Raw genomic sequence first — 16,693 nt, forward strand, 5'->3', positions numbered from 1 at the left:
TTGTTATATTTTTAAACACATTGTTCAGAAAGTGTAATTTGTGATGGAGTTTGTGTATGTTAATAAACTGAACTTGATTAGGAAATACTATTTAATAGCAATATACTACTGTGATCCAGCCCTAACGGTTAATGCTGACAGGAGTCCTAATCACTTGAAAGTCTGGATGTGGCCTTACATCCTAACATAGTCTTTGCTGCAGCACTGGGTTCATGATGGAGTAGGTATGGTTCTTGGTTTCTTCTCAGTTGTTCACTTATGTTCACCTATAAACCCAGTTTTGTGGTCTTCTGATTTATCGTCTTCTGATCTTCGTCAAATTTTTCTGAATTGAATTCAGTGAAGCACAGGTGAAAACGTAAAGAAAAGTGATGTCCTTAAAGATGGCTACATGAACACTTGAGCTGTACTCCTTCCACTTGCTTTCTTCTGCTGGTCAACAGCTGTATGAGTCTTCTGTCAACTGGGTCCAGTCTTGCCTTCACTCATGCACACACACACACATGCACAACCTCAAATCAGCTGCTGCTGCTTCCCTGCTTCAAGGCGCCCATTCCCAGAGCTCATTAGCACAGGATGTCACACACACACACACACACACACACACACACACACACACACACACACACACACACACAGTCACCAATAAAAACACAGTGGAGCTCCAAAAGTAGCTGCTGCAGAAACACTGGAGAAGAGAGTTTCCTGTTTTAACTCTGACTTGTGGTTGGTTGCTTGTGCTTAGCGTTCCGTACATGCTGTGCAAAGCAACATAGGTTGTATATATGCACCTGCTATGTTGGTCTACTGGTGGAAGCCCTTATATGACATAGATATCTGCCTGTTGTGGGTTAAGTACGTTCAGCTCATAAAAGATTAAAAATAACCCCTTTCTCAAGCTGCACGGCTATCTATTTCTATAGAGTGTTCACAGTGCTGTTTATAGTTCACAGTAGCTGAAGTGCAACAAATCATTGTACTTGTGAGCATAAATGTGTTCTGCCTTTTCCACATATTTTTTTACTCTGGAAATGTTTGGTTTTCTGGCAGACCAGCCTGTTGTCTGCCATTTAAATGACTGTGTGTGTGTTAAAAAGTGTCAGATTCTATACAAATCAAATTATTCTGATCCATGACCTCCAGTACTTGCCTCCCCTCTCTGTGTGATAGTTATCTAATGTCTGTGCTGGCATGATCATAGGCAGGAATTGTTAGAAAAGGGAAGTTAGTGGTTTGAGAAGCAGCTTGGGGCAGTAATAGTTTTGACTATTAATTCATCATTCATCCCTGTGAACTATCACATGCTCTGTTGGAAAGGAGACACAATGTTCTTGTTCTTGTTTTTCTTCTCATGTTAGAGGACTTAATATACTGTTGGGCTTTTTCCCTTTCCTTTAGTGTGTTATATAGTTTTTTGTGCATGTAAAAGGTCTGCAAAGTAACAAAGCCCAAAGACCCCACAGAAACGCTGCTCTTGAACTGCCTGAAACGCTTGAAGTCCTGCCTTTTCTTCTGTAACGTGGTGATGTCACCAAGTCACACATTTGCATAATAGCTGCCTAGCAGCTAATTTAGCAGACCCTCAAACCAAGCAAGTTAGAGCGGAGCAGGAGTAGAGTCTGAAGAGTTTGGTTTGGTTGACCAATCACAACAGAGTGGGCCAGCTGACCAATCAGAGCAGACTAAGCTTTTCAGGGGAGGGGGGTGCAGGAGCTCAAACAGAGCGTTTCAGACAGAGGGTGAAAAGAGGTGCTGTAGTAAGGCTGGTATGAGAAAAATAAAGCCTTATTTGAACATTAAAGCATGTAAACATGTTCTAGTAGAAACTCAAAATAAATGTGTGCACCTGAATGAACATTAAAAGGTCCTCTTTAAGTTTATAATGAAACTGAAGAGATTCAAGTACTGTCCTTTGACTTACTCTTTTTTTTCTCGTACTTTTCTTCTCTCCACCAGCTCCTCTCTATATACACGGGAGAATGGGAGGCCCTTGCATTTTCAGCCCCCAGCGTTGGAGTTTGGGACACAGTAAGTACATTTCTCACTTCCTAGTTTAACATGACATGCCTTAACAAGCAGAGATGTTATTCATTTCGTTCTGAAAATGATGAAACCCTCTATTACACGCCCAATAACAAACTATACTTTATTTCACCATCTCCGTCTTGAGAGATGTGGAAAACTCCACCGAGTTAAAATAAGACTGGCGTCACAGCAAGTGACCTGTCGCTGTGATGAATGCCACAGAAAGGGAAGATTTCATAAAACAAAGGGCCCTTCAACCTTAAAGAACAGACAGGATATCCAAGTATGGCAGTAAGCTCCCTTTCCCAGCATCCAGACACATACTAGAGAGGGTTGACCCCAGTCAGAAGGGTTGAGAATTCACTGTTTGCCTCCATACTCCCAAAACAGAAAGCATATCAGACGTAATGCTGTGGTTGGCCTGCAGTCCCCATCGCTCCCAACGGTCACAAGCCACTTCTATTTTGTAGTATAATGTATCATACATCTGGAATGTAGAAAGCAGGCAAATTACCAAGAAATCCTAATATTACTGGATAAATATTTGGAGACTTAAATATGGCTTCAGGAAATTTGCAGTTAAGCTCAAAACAGGAATATGACAACAACTTCCCAGACGTCAGTTTGTGGTTTCCTTTTTTTCTGTGCGAACTGCAGGAACAGTCATAATTATACTGTTCAGTTACACCAGAAGTACTGAGTAGTAAGTAATTCTGAAACGGTGACTAAAGAACTTATGTGTTCAAAAACTATTGGAAAGCACGGATATAGAAAATAAAAAGCAATTAAATTAGATATTAAAAGATCTACAATGATACAGCTGATGTAACCAAACAAGACACAAATAATCCTGTATGAAAGTTAAACTAACCAGATGATCTGCAAGTGACCAGACTCACCACTGCTACAGTTTGTGCATGCTTTGCTGTCTGGCTTGCTAGTGTTTCTTGATTATTTTACAGACAATATCTGCAGCAGACTGCGTTGTGATGTGGTTAGGAAGAGATCCTGTCTGCCCATGTCAAGACATGTGTTAGTGCTTATTAGGCAGAAACTCACAATGCAGTGTGACAGTTAATCTAAAACACTGCCGGGCTGATGGCGTGAAAGAAATAGAACATATTTGATTGGACCACTGTATCGCCTGACTTAAATTACGCTGAGCGGGCGTGTATTTCAGTTTCTTAAAAATTGAAAGTAAAGTCAAACTCTCACAGACAAACAGGAAGTGAAAGATGAGTCAGTTGAGGCTTGACAGAACACCTCAAATGAAAATGTCAAGAGTGTGGTAGTGTTGTATACGGGTAGAATTTATAGGGTGAAGTTATTTTAAGTTATTTTTTTACTAGTGGCATACTCACCTGAAATTTGCCACCTAAATCACAACAAATTACTTTTATTTTGTGTTCAAAAGTACTCAAATCTATAGCTTAAAATTGGGTCTTTATATACATTTTTTGACTCGAGATGCATACATTTTATATCATATTTCTGTACTGTCATGACAGATTATTATACTCTACAATGCCCTTATTGTGAAAAACTCTTAATACAGTAGATCTCCAAATGGAACTCACCTTACCCAACATACAATTTAAAAAAGTGAAGTTAAACTATATTTATAATGGACTTTTTCATTCCCAAAATGAAACAATGCAGTGAAAATGCTCCCTTTGTATTCCTGGGCTTCCTCTGCAGCGAGAGGCACTTATGCACATATATAGGCCACCATTGGCCCCACACTAATTACATCAGGGTGTCTCTGCAACCCAACTCCATGTGCTGCTCAGTGTTTCACTGTGTCCACCACTGTTTAAACACAACAAACTGACTGTTCACCCGATCTTGCACATGCATAGCTTCTCTGCATCGACCGAATGCAGAAAGGAAGACTAGATAGAGTTTGTAATATCTGCAACAGAGAATAGTTCTGTGATAGTTTAACATCTTCATGTCATATTGCTGATACAGACACACATGGCAAATATCAGAGGACATTCTGTAAGTCTTCTTAGATCAAACAAAGAAGATATTCATTGGACTGACATGTGAAAAAGTTAAATATCTTTTGAAAGTTTTCCGATCAGATCCTACTGCATGCTAACCGAAAATGTGCTGTCACAGCAGTTTAAACGATGCAAAATGTTACAAAACATTGCAGGCGAGTACATACAAGTTGGTCAACATTTAATTACCAGACTAGTTGTAGACTAAAGGCGCAGGTTGGAATAACCAGTTTCTCTAATAGCACTTCTAGTAGTTTGTTGTTGCGTTCCAAAGATAGTTCCCGCTACTAGTCTGGCGATTGTGTGTTATGACAGCAGTGTCCATCAAACATTTATAGACAACATTTTGACAATTCTTAGTGTGTTCATGTTTTGCAGATTATGTTGTGTAGTATGCATCAGTCAAGTTTATCAGTCCAACCACTCACTAGAATAAAATAGAGTGTAGTTTCTGTGTTCTGGTTGACTACACAACCCAACAGGTTAATTTACTTTAGCTTAATTCAATGCATATCTTGTTTGCTGACAAGATATTAAAGCATGAACATGTCAAGTGTGTACATTCCACTTTAAAAGGTTATGTACGTGTGTTGAACACTATGTTTTACAATATAATGCAAAGCAAAACAAGAACATAAAGATGTATCAGCACAACAGTAAAAACTTTGAGGGCTACAGTATTGAATATAGGGCTGCAACTAACGATTATTTTCATAGTCGATTAATCTGTTGATAATTTTCTCGATTAATCGATTAGTTCTATAAAATGTCAGAAAATGGTGAAAAATGTAGATCAGTGTTTCCCAAAGCCCAAGATGACGTCCTCAAATGTCTTGTTTTGTCCTTAACTCAAAGATATTCAGTTTACTGTCATAGAGGAGTAAAAGAAACCAGAACATATTCACATTTATGAAGCTGGAATCAGAAAATTTAGACTTTTTGGCTTTAAAAAAATGACTCAACCCGATAAATCGTTTATCAAAATAGTTGGCGATTAATAGTTGACAACTAATCGATTCATCATTGCAGCTCTAATTGGATTGTGTTTTATTGTGTAGAGGTTACTGTTGTTTCTACCCTCTGTATATCCAAAGGAATAAAACTATAATTACATTAAGCCATGCATACACTTTGCATTATGTGATATTAACACCCATTCAAATGGCGATATGCAGTAATGCAGGTGTGTTTTTGGATCTCACTTCTCTGCGAAGTGAGATCCAGAGAGCGCCGCTTGAGATTTTTTCCGGGAATGTTGCCACAGACACCCAGTTTGTAATACTGCAAATAGCTTTCATCAGTGGGCCATAGACTCACTCACCCCTGTGTTACCTCATTGAGCGATAGATGGTGACTTAACAGAATCTTCGAGATTATCACGTTAATAAAAAACACTTTATTAATATGGGTTCTTATTTAAATGGCTTTATTATTATACTCTATTCCCTTGTGTGATAACACAGCGGTTAGAACATGAGGTTATAAATAGAGATTTGTTTTTTAATTAAATTGGAAACAGGCTATAATTAAATTATGATTTATGTGACGATTATTTATTAATTGTTTCCCGTATTCCTCATCTAGACCGCAATCAGGTCAGATGCGTTTTTCACTCCCACATCTCACACAACAGATACACTCTCATTTTAATCTATGAAGCTGTCTGCACCGGCTCCATGCACGCTCCTTTATTGCTGTTTATTTATTGAGTTTGTATTGTGTAATCCTAATCTTAAAGTGTAAAGAACTTTGAGAAGTGGTATACAAATGAAGTTTTCTTTAAGAATTTTGTCATCTCCTCTCTCAAACTTTATCAGAATCCCTAGGATTATTATGATGGGGAAACGGGAAACCTGCACACTGCACAGAAAGTTTGGCTGCTCCTTTGCTGCTTGACTCTTTGACAGAACCGATATAGACGGTGTGAACACTGTCGTTATGCAAGTGCAACGCTGGCGTGGCGTTTGTGGTCTCGACAAGGGGGTTAGCTTGGGTGTTGCCAAGCACAAAATGTTGGGTGGTTTATATGATAGCAGAAGTGGCCAAACACACAGAGCTAACCTTTGTGCTGATGTAACTCAAAGCTCTTTCATAATCTTCCTTATGTCCTTATTTGTATATGTGGTTTTACTTATTACACTGCAGCCTTTCTCAGATTAAAAAAGAGGATCTTGTATCTGTTTCTCATCGGTTGATAAAGGCAAATTCCTCTTATAGCTTTTGAATATTGACAGAATGCAAAACACTAGTTATTCAGTGACTCACAACTTGTTACAGTGACCCAATTACTAGGCTAATCTCCAACTTGTAAACACTGACACATGAAGGATTAAAGTTTCATCTAACGTTCAGTTAAATACAAATATAAATATGTAAATTTGTTTCCTACATATTAAATGTGACCTAAATAATTAAGCTGTTTGTTTATATTAATTGTTACACTGGATGCAGTGTAAGAAGAGGAATATTCTTATTTGTTTTTTTATATGTAACCTGAAAGTCATAATCATTTGGATAGATACTACTTGCATAATGTGACATCATGTAAAATGAACAGTTTGTGTATTAACAATATGGTGCCCTTAAAAGTTGCTAAACCCCCCGTTTCTCAGCTTGCCGTGGTGCACCATGGGTAAAGGTTGCGTTTAGAGCCTGCTATTTATGATGCTGTTCTTTCTGTCTTTACAGGCCGCTGTGGCTGCCAAGAGCTGAAACCATATATATACACAACCCCAGCCAGGAAGTCCCTGTGACACTGCTGTCAATGTTTACATCCAGCAGGCATTTTTACATACCTTTCTTTCACAGAAGAGTAAGTGTACAGACCTTACAGTTATAAAGATAAACATTCCAAATGTGTCCCAGTTTATTTCCTGTTGCAATGTGTGTTATTGATATCAGCTGACGGAAGTAAAAATGGACCCTTGCTGTTGCCTAGCAAGGCAATTCCATTGAAATGGTCTATGTGTGTGTCTAGGGTTGCGTCCGAAATTCCATACTAACATGCTCTTTAGTACGCTAAAACAGTATATGAGATTTTTTAGGATGTCCGAAACCTAAGTATGGAACCAATAGTACTTGAATTGCATACTATTTCCGGTGAAATATTACAGAATACAAACACTTGACACTACGACGGCATAAATATCCCACAATGCAATGCGGCAGTGATGACAACTTTCATAACAGATGTTGACAGACAGCTCTATAACATCAATAACACTTTAATTTAACTGTAGTATAAGATTTTACTTTGCTAGGCGTAATATATATTTTACATTAATTCAGACTTCGATTCTCACAAACGTTGTTTTTGTCACATGAGGTTGGCACGGGTTACCATGGTTACACGCCCCCAACCGACAAGGAGGCTCTCAGGAAGTGACGGTGTAAATTACAGCTCAGTGCATCCGAAAAGATACATACTACCGTTTATTCACACAAAACTATGTTTAACGATCATACACATATTGAGTATGTAGTGCATAGTATGCAATTTCGGACGAACCATATGTGTATGTGTACACCTTTTGCTACACTATACTATATTCACAAGTAATAATGTTAAGTATTAATTCTCAATTGTGCGTCTTGTTCTTTGTAGAAATGTCTGAAATAATGTGTTATATAATCATGTTTCCTCTCTGTCTTAGGTGATCCCACCCAGAGGGAAGGCATCTTTTAAACTAATTTTCCTCCCGTCTGAGGAGGGCAATGTAGAAAACACATTATTTATAAACACATCGGCCCATGGGCTGCTCTCATACCAGGTCAGTTCTATTAATACACCTCCTGCTGTATAGTCTCAGTTGATAATGTGGTGAAATCCCACATGGTAAGGAGAGTGGAGCTCCTTTTCCCTCAACGTTTGTCTCCAGATAGACTGAATGATGCCCCACATGTTGGATTTGTTACCACAATGTCCTTGCTATGACAGAGTTTACAAAACAAACTTTAATTATATCAAACTTTGTTTTTCCTAAAAACATTTGTGATCCAAAATCGCATCCGACCAGACTTCTGGTTTAAGACTGCTGCTCTGAACATAGCTGGCATCCACCATGTTTGTTTTCACTTTTCATCCCGCATGCAAATACTCATAAACAACGGAAGTCAGAAACACTATTGTTTATTCTAATAGAAAATCATGTAAACTAACTTTTTCAAAACCGCCCTAGACCTCACATTGCGTGATCAGGACCTGCAAAGTAAATATTGTCACAAGTAGATCACCGTTAAACTAGGAGGCACTATGCGGAAAAGGGTTTCACACAACCGCTGCTTTTGTTCTTCCAGCTTTTATTATGACATTGTAAATGTTTTTACTTCACCTTAGTAGACCCAAGTAGAATAATAAGAATACAGTCTGGAGATGTGCATTCACATACTTCCAACTGCTGTATCCTCTGGGCTTACTTGCACTCCAGTCCCTGAGTCTGCCTTGTTATTCCACCCTAACTGGTTGTGCTACCACTTTAGGTTTGTCTGACCTCCGTGTTCTTTAATTGTACAGGCTTTGGTCACTGTTTAGCGATAGTTATGTCTTTCAAATGTCCTAAGTTTGTAATGTGCATGTTCATAAGGAGCAGATGCAATGTTTGGTTTGGGAAAACTGGACTTCTGTGACAAAATTCAGCTGTTAGTCTAAGCACATAAGAATACTATAGAGATTTATTCCAAATACATTAGAAATGGGTATTATGTTGTGGTTGTGAGTTTTGGCCGTCTCACATTCAATCTGCACCACAGTGTTTCTCACATGTAGCTAGCAAACACGCCCAGACAAGCAGACACTTGAACTCCCATGCTCTGCCTCCAACAGTGCCACTCCCTTCACGTGCCTCAAAGACATGTAAATGTTTTAGTCATCTGCTTGTTTTTTTAGGTTGCCAATGAGACCAACAACACAAATCTTTGATGTGCATTTTACTCAAACATATATCTGTCAACTTAATTGCACAGTCATTATCTTTCCTTCCATTCTCTGTTCTGTACAATCAAAATAATGGTGCCATAAACAGATGTTGTTAAATAGCTTGAATTGTGTTTCGTGCTCAGTGCTATGCTGGGACACATGCCAATGACTGTAAAATGATAAACAACAGCTAACTGAATAGCAAACAATAGTTTTAGGGGTTTAAAGCTGCAGTGTGTAACTTTGAACAACTATAATAAAACATTTTTTTTTATAAAACTGTCACTATATCCTGACAGTAGTGCATGAGACAGATAATCTGTGAAAGCAAAATCATGTTCCTCTGCCTCCTCCTAGTGCTCATAATGGCATTTGCAAAATTTTACCACGCCCGAAGAAAAACAACCAATCAGAGCCAAACAGTCTCTAAAGCAGCTGTCAATCACGTGTTGTAAAACTCGCGAACTCCGATCAAACGGTCAAACTAGGCAGCGCTGATCAAATATGAATTAATATTGTGTTACTGTAATGCCTATTTCTCTCTTCAAATGTTTTCAGAAACATCTTGTAGTGCACTGTTTAGCTGTAAAATGAGAAAGTTTGCTCCGGCCGGTGAGCGGTGCTTGGTATTGGCTCGACTGTTTTCAACATAGCGGCAGGGTCACAAACATTCAGGACACAGAGGAACATGATTTTTTTCACAGATTATCTGTCTCATGCACTACTGTCAGGATACAGTGACTGTTTTATAAAAAATAACTTTATCGTATTTGCTCAAAGTTACCGGCTGCAGCTTTAATGTCTGTCGTGTATTCTTTATTCAGCTTAAATGCAGGCCAGTTAATATCTTGAATAGAGTTAATATGGTTCTTTATCACCATGCTGTGACATGCTAGTGTTACAGTGTGCAAAACTATATCTTCTATATTTCTCCCACTCCACGTAGCCTTTGTAAGTCCTTCAAACTACACCATCTATTTGTTTTTGGTTTCTTATTTTCCTCAGGAAGCAGATGAAAAACAGTTGAATACAAATGTTTTTGTTTAGAAAATGTAACACCCTTTGTACTGCTCCAGAAGTTCAGTTCAGATCCACTAAACCTCTGTTTTTGCTTGTTCACTGCCTGGCTTTAATATAATTTGCATGGTGTCTTTTTTCTAAACATGAGTTGTTCCTTTTGCAGGTTTTTGGTGTGGGAGTTCGCCAGGGTTCATTAAAGTCTGTCCAAAGAAAGGATAGTCTGCTAGTGTTCCCTCACATCCAGAGCATTAAGCTGACCCAAACTCAGGTATGTGTTTAAATGTCTGTTTGTTTGTGCTGGCCATTTATAGTAGTGACTAACAGCTCATCATTGGAAACAGCTGATTTCCCCTTTCCTGCCTGCCCTGATAAACAGACGCCTGCATACTAACACACAGAGGCTTTGTGATACACACTGACAAGCTGACGGATTGTCACCAAACAATCGCTTTTTTTTTCATGCTTAAAAATGCCAATGTTTGCTTGTAGAGTTTAACCGCAAACTATCCATTTAAAATGACACATGCTTTGTACAGTCATTCATTTGTGCATGTTTGAAAGCCGTGCAAGAACACCAAAAACCAATGACAAATTAGTGCATGGTTTTTAGAAGCATTGAAAGTGTGAGAAGCTGACTGAAAGGAGTCCTCGCCTCCACAACAGGAAGTAGGGTGACGGTTGCAAAATGTCAGCTTGGCCAAGTGAGACTTTAGCTCCCATAATCACTCAGACTGCTGCTTATGCTGAATGCAATGTCCTCTCAGCAAGCTCCCCATGTTTCAACATATAGTTAACACAACCATCTTCCACCTATAGAGTATACTTATCATCATCAAGTCAGTTTTTTCTGTCTTCTTTGTATTACCGCTTCGGTAACACTTTATAATAACCATCATTAATAAATGGTAAATTGCTAGTTAATTAAACTTAGTTAATAGTTATTTTACTGTAAACAAACAATGTAATAATGTTTACTAATTATTAGTAATACTATAATTTCTGTTATTTTATCATTAGCTTAATAGTGTAATATGAAATAATTAGTTTATAAATTCTATATTGTGTCATAGATGATAATTACGTTCTGATTACATTAGTAAACTATTTATTAACGGTTTATTGTTGCAGTCATTATAAACTTTTATACACTAAATTAAGTATTTTTTAGTGATTATCAAATTATTTGTAAACCTGCAAACATGACATAGATAGATGGACAAGAAACCAACTATTAACTATCAACAAAATATTAACTATCTATCTAAATATAGTTTATAGATGCTAGATTAAGTATTTATTAACCATTTATAATCATCAGTTACAACTTTATGATAGCCATCCAAATAATGTTTATAGACGGTTTAAAAAAAACAATTATTAACCATTAACAAAGTGTTACAAATATCTATATGTAATATTTATATATGTTTTACAAACAGTTCCTTCAAGGTCAATCATTAACAAATACTTACATATATATAAAGTATATAAAATGTTATATTGTGTGCAACAATAAACTGTTATATAATGTGTGACTGGTGAAAACGTAATAACCAAAGTCACACAATAACACTGTGGTTAGTTTGGATTCACCAAAGTCACACATTTGCACAAATAAACTAACCGGTCGAGGCAGCGGTAGACCGGGAACTCCCGTGTTCTGCGAGGTAAAATTACAGGTTTTTTTTAATGAAGTCTCACGGCAAGGTAAAATAGTGAAAATATTCTAAATATGGCATACACTTAAAGTGATATTGATTATCTTAGGTGAGCCTTTTCTTTAGGTGGATAAAATATGTTTTGCTGCCGGCCCCTTCCACAGCAGTACATTGCTTTGGTTCTGTGCGGTAACTCCTGTCTGCTACTCCAAACTGGGGGCGTGCAGAACGTTATCTACTGTAGATAATTCATGGACTATGGATATGTAATTCATATAACCCCACTTCAAAACACCCAAACTATCCCTTTAACACTTACATAGCCTTAGTGCTATTAATTTTGCTACTACTAGATGTCGATGGTGTAGAGAGTTTAGTGTTATATCTGACAGTCTGTCATATACAGGTTTAAATGCAGCTGTACCTTGTGTGGATCCAATATACCCCCAATGCAAGGTCCACCATGATCAGCATTGGAATTAATGATTTCCTGGACAATGTTTAAACCACGTTTATAGATTGCAGGAGTTCACAATTACAGAGTGTTCAGTGGTCTGTGTTTGCATATCTGCTGTGAGTGCAAACAGACGTTATACACAGTTCCTTTTAATGTGTTCAATAAGTGACCAAAGCTGCTCTGTTGAAGTATTGAATTTCTCTAATGTGTAGTGCATGGCTAGCACCACTAGAGTTCAGTCATGTGTGGCCTTGCAGTAGCCACTGATCATTGAAGGCCTTCTTTAATGCTTATATTCATCTTTTAACCCCCTGATTACATGGTCTGTTTCTCCTGCAGGAAGATGCCTCCAACATCACTATACTGGGTCTACTCCTGGAGTGCAGCTTACCGAAGAGTTTGTTCAACAATCCTCAGGTACTTATTTAAACATGTTCTAAGATGTATTAAAGTACTCTGGACTTATTGTTTGTGTCTTAGGGTGCTTTCACAAGCCAACATTTAGTCCATTTTAATCAAACTCTGGTGCGGTTCAACCTCTGGTGTGGTTCGTTTGGGTAGTTGTGAACGCAGTTATCGTACTCTGATGCGGACCTAAACAACCAAGAGCGAGCGAGAGGTGGTCTCAGACCATTTCCAAGCGAACCCTAGTGCGGTTTGATTGCAGTAAGAAGATAATCCAACCCAATTGCAGGAATTGAACCGAAACACAGGGGGGTTACGGGCTGCCTGTGCGGGCATTTGTTGAGATTGACACAGGTAAACGACAGATAAATTCATTCCTTTGTACACGCCCCTCAGCAAATTATTATTATTTTTTATTATTTAGCCCGCTTTAATTTGTGCACTGTGAAACAGAACCAGATTAAATAGAAAACAAACCAAACGTATCAATATAAATCTGATTCAAACTAACCAAACAGACTATGGCTTGTGGCACCCTTATGTGTTTTCCACCATAAAGGTCAAATTAAATTACTATTATTATTAGAAATAAATTATTTCTTAAAGTTACATCTACTCCTATGAATAAGCAATTATTTATCATTTCAAAAGTTTAGCTGCTGGACACAATATGTCTCCTACTTTACTGTAAAATCAGTTCTCAGTGTTTGTGCACCTCAAGTTTCCACATCACATTTGTGAAAGTTGCATACTTGACCGCGATTGGATTACAAACTCGTTGTGATGTCACAGAGACAGAGATGAACTATTTTACCCAGATACTCTACAGGCTTGTAACAACACAAATTTTTTTTAATTTCTCTGAATTACCCTTGTTAATAAAAACATTCTTGAGTTTGCGAGCAGTCCGAGCACGAGAAGGAAGGGCGTATGGTAGACTCTGAGGAAAAACACACAGGAGTACAAAGGAGAGCATTTAACCGAGTACTTTTTGTGACCGTTTTTAGCTTGTTCCTACTTTGCAGTGCGTAGTGAGTCTTTCTCGCTGCTCTCGTCTCGCCCACTCCTCTGAGCAGAAGGCCAGCTAGCCTAAAACTTAAACAGACAGCCGGGCTTGTCATCGGAGCGCCTTCTGTTTCCTCCAGAACCCCCGAGGAGGGTGAGATCTCTTGCCAGACTTTTAATTGCTTTCTCAAGAGACTCTATAATTAACGCAGGGCTCCCAGTGTTCATGTGGCGCAATACACATGACGCAAGAGGAGTCTGCAGACGAGCTTACTATATTGTCATAATTACACAAACTGAAATCATCCTGGGGTTGGGTTTCGCGAGCGTCCCAGCTGTGACCTTTGGCTCGTATCCAAGATCAACACCTGCTCCTCCGTTCTTCTTCAAGACGTCGCTAACGTAAACGAGAACTGGCATTTGGTCAGCGTCGATACTGCTCGCAGATTAAATGAGCCTCACAGGATGTTAGCAGTAGGCTCGGTTTCAAGGGATTAGGTTTGCTATTGCATCCTTGAGCCCCGGTGGCAGCGAGGCGGGGCATCTGTCTGCAGGTCGTCAAGCGCTGATTCACCCACGAGACAAGTTTGCAGTGAGATTTTCACTTTCCTAGTACTGACGTGTGAGATTCAAGAGGGTGTTAGTCACAGGGTGGGGGGTAGTAGTAAGTCACTGCCTGCTTGTTTCTGTTTGTCAGTGTACGGAAAGTATCTGGTTACCCTGATGTCACAGCGAAGAAAAAATAATGCACTTTTCCATCACCATTTGTTTTCTTTCCTCCATCGCCTCAACAAGTCGTTCATTTGTAAAATTCATACATTCTTTTTCTCTTAAGCATCCAAATTGCCTGATTCTTTTTTATATTTGTAAGTTTCTGCTCCTATTTACTGAATTTTTTTTAAAATTATTATCATGCTTGTCCTTCTGTTTGGTGCGTGACTGGTATGTCTTTCCTGTCCCGTTCAAGGGGTCCTGCCTCCAGAGCGAGGAACGCCTCAGTCTGCAGATTAATCTGTCGGCGCGTGGCGACCGGCCCACTGACCTGCACAAGCTCAAGCCTTACGTCATTGAGCACATTTTGGTGCTGCTGATGGCCCCCACTGCTGGACAGGCTGCAGTAGGTGAGTTTGCTGACTTGTCTGACCCGAAGTCTGGAGGCAAATTAGCAGTGGGAATGTGACAGCGTTGATACTGACTGACCCTAGTGTATTGCTGCTTCTTCAACCTCAACTCAAATTACTTCAGGAAATGTCTCATCTTTTAGACCAGTTTCTGTGGTGGACCGCTATTGAAGCAAAAGGTTGACTCGTGTTTATATTTTTTTACGCTAGAGGTAGATTTAATGAGGCTCTCTGCAATTTCGCGTGGCTGCTTTTCTCTTGAATCTTGTTTACTTAGACTCTGGGGAAAAGATAAGTTATTGTTAATGATTCTGCTGCTGTCAGATGATAGAAATGTAAGAAAACATCAGTTCTGCTTTGCTGGGCTCACTGTCCAGAGTAACACAGAGGCTAAAGGTCAAATGTAATCAGCTGCATTGGTGTTCAATTACTGTAAATAGTTTTATCGCTCACACAGGCTTTGTCTTTGTTATTAAACCACATCAGCAAATTAAGTTTGTGTTTCTAGTCACAGTTTTTACATACAGTATTAGACTATATCTGTCAGCAGCAGACTGACTTGGTCTATAGTCTTGTTATAACTTTTTTTCTGCCTATGTGAACATGAAGGCCATTTTTCATTTTCACTTTTTATCATAGCTAAGCACAAGAACTCTGTCTCTGCTTTGGTACGCAGGTTTCAGCAAGTTCTCTTAATGAGATATAAGGGAGACCTTTCCATAGCAGAAAATGTGGATTTGTACATAAATCAGGATCACATATAACTATGTAGACCTATACTGTACACATGTACACTGGTTTTATTTGTCTGACCTTTTTTTTATTTACAGGGGAACCAAACATAGGAGTTTGTATGTTAAATTCTGGAGACAAGCAGTTCTATGTAAAGGTGAGGTGTTTTTCTTTGTTTGGCTGTATTGTAAGTATGATAGGTAGCAATTTATAGGCTTTTGACAAGATGGTTCATCTCCCCAGGACATGCAGGTGCTATCAAAAGTGGAGGCCAGCCTGGAATTTAATCAGATTCTTCTGAGACCAGAGGCAAAAAACTTCACTGAAGTGGCTACACTTGCCTGCAAAGGTAAACACTCTTCTCTATTCACATAACATCTTATAAGGGCATTTGACCCAAATGTCCGGGGATTTTTTATCGACAGCAGTTCTGTTTCATATCACAGGTTCGTCGCCAGGCCACGGAGGGAAATGCAGGAATCATATCAGTTTAAACATTCTGGGGAACCAGACAACCTACAGCTTCCCTGGACTACATATCACACACAGGTAATGTTGAGACATTTTGCCATGTCACACTCAAGTTGTTCTAAGAAACCATTAGAATCAAAGCTTAAAGGGATAGTTTGGGTGTTTTGGAGTGGGGTTGTATGAGGTACTTATCCATAGTAGGTGTATTACTGACAGTATATGATGGATGGCATGCCCCCAGTTTGGAGAAACAGACAGGAGTAACAACACAGGAGCAAAGCATTGTATGCTGTGGACGGGGCCGGCAACAAAACGTATTTTAGACACCTAAAGGAAAGTCCCACTGAATCAGTTTAGCTTAACGCTATATTTAGAATATTTTCGCCTGTTTACGTTGCCGTCAGACAGATATACAGTCTATGTTTCTAACGGAACTGTAGCAGCTGTATCCATCCAGGCTCTCGTCCATCGAAAAAACCCCAGTAATTTTACCTTGCAGAACACAGAGGTTGCTGGTCTACCGCTGCCTCGATCGGTTAGTTTGTTTGTGTTATTGTGGTGAGTTTGGATTCACCAAAGTCACACAATAACACAAAGCGGTAGACCAACAACTCCTGTGTTCTGCAAGGTAAAATCCCTTTTTTTCCTCAATGGAGTCTGGTGGCTTTGAAGAGAGTATAGATGGATACAACGGCTTCAGTTCCCAATCGGAAAGGGCGGTCTGATGGCAAGATAAAGCGCCTTACGTCCCTTACCTTTGTCTGAGGTGTGACAGGTGTCCATATAGTGATGAAGATAAGTCCATTACAGTAATTATTAAAATGCTTAAATGCTCAGAACGTGCCATTAACGTGCGATACTGAATAACTTTTTTATGT

At 39.0% G+C, this 16,693-nt stretch overlaps 1 protein-coding gene and 1 long non-coding RNA gene across 3 annotated transcripts in view; one reads left to right on the forward strand and one right to left on the reverse strand.

Moving 5' to 3' along the window:
• The window catches only part of LOC141764392 (uncharacterized), a 64,064-nt gene that overhangs the window by 14,718 nt on the left and 32,653 nt on the right, over nucleotides 1-16,693 (reverse strand). The window lies entirely within an intron of this gene.
• The window catches only part of tmem131l (transmembrane 131 like), a 42,132-nt gene that overhangs the window by 11,861 nt on the left and 13,578 nt on the right, over nucleotides 1-16,693 (forward strand). For both annotated transcript variants that reach the window (XM_074629599.1, XM_074629600.1), the window contains exons 4-12: nucleotides 1,957-2,028; nucleotides 6,720-6,843; nucleotides 7,685-7,801; nucleotides 10,130-10,234; nucleotides 12,421-12,498; nucleotides 14,459-14,612; nucleotides 15,443-15,501; nucleotides 15,588-15,693; nucleotides 15,791-15,893. In XM_074629599.1, coding sequence (XP_074485700.1) covers nucleotides 1,957-2,028; nucleotides 6,720-6,843; nucleotides 7,685-7,801; nucleotides 10,130-10,234; nucleotides 12,421-12,498; nucleotides 14,459-14,612; nucleotides 15,443-15,501; nucleotides 15,588-15,693; nucleotides 15,791-15,893 — 918 coding nt within the window. The remainder of the gene's footprint in view (nucleotides 1-1,956; nucleotides 2,029-6,719; nucleotides 6,844-7,684; nucleotides 7,802-10,129; nucleotides 10,235-12,420; nucleotides 12,499-14,458; nucleotides 14,613-15,442; nucleotides 15,502-15,587; nucleotides 15,694-15,790; nucleotides 15,894-16,693) is intronic.

This window comes from Sebastes fasciatus, chromosome 3 (genome assembly GCF_043250625.1).
Source record: "Sebastes fasciatus isolate fSebFas1 chromosome 3, fSebFas1.pri, whole genome shotgun sequence".
NCBI classification, from domain to species: domain Eukaryota; kingdom Metazoa; phylum Chordata; class Actinopteri; order Perciformes; family Sebastidae; genus Sebastes; species Sebastes fasciatus.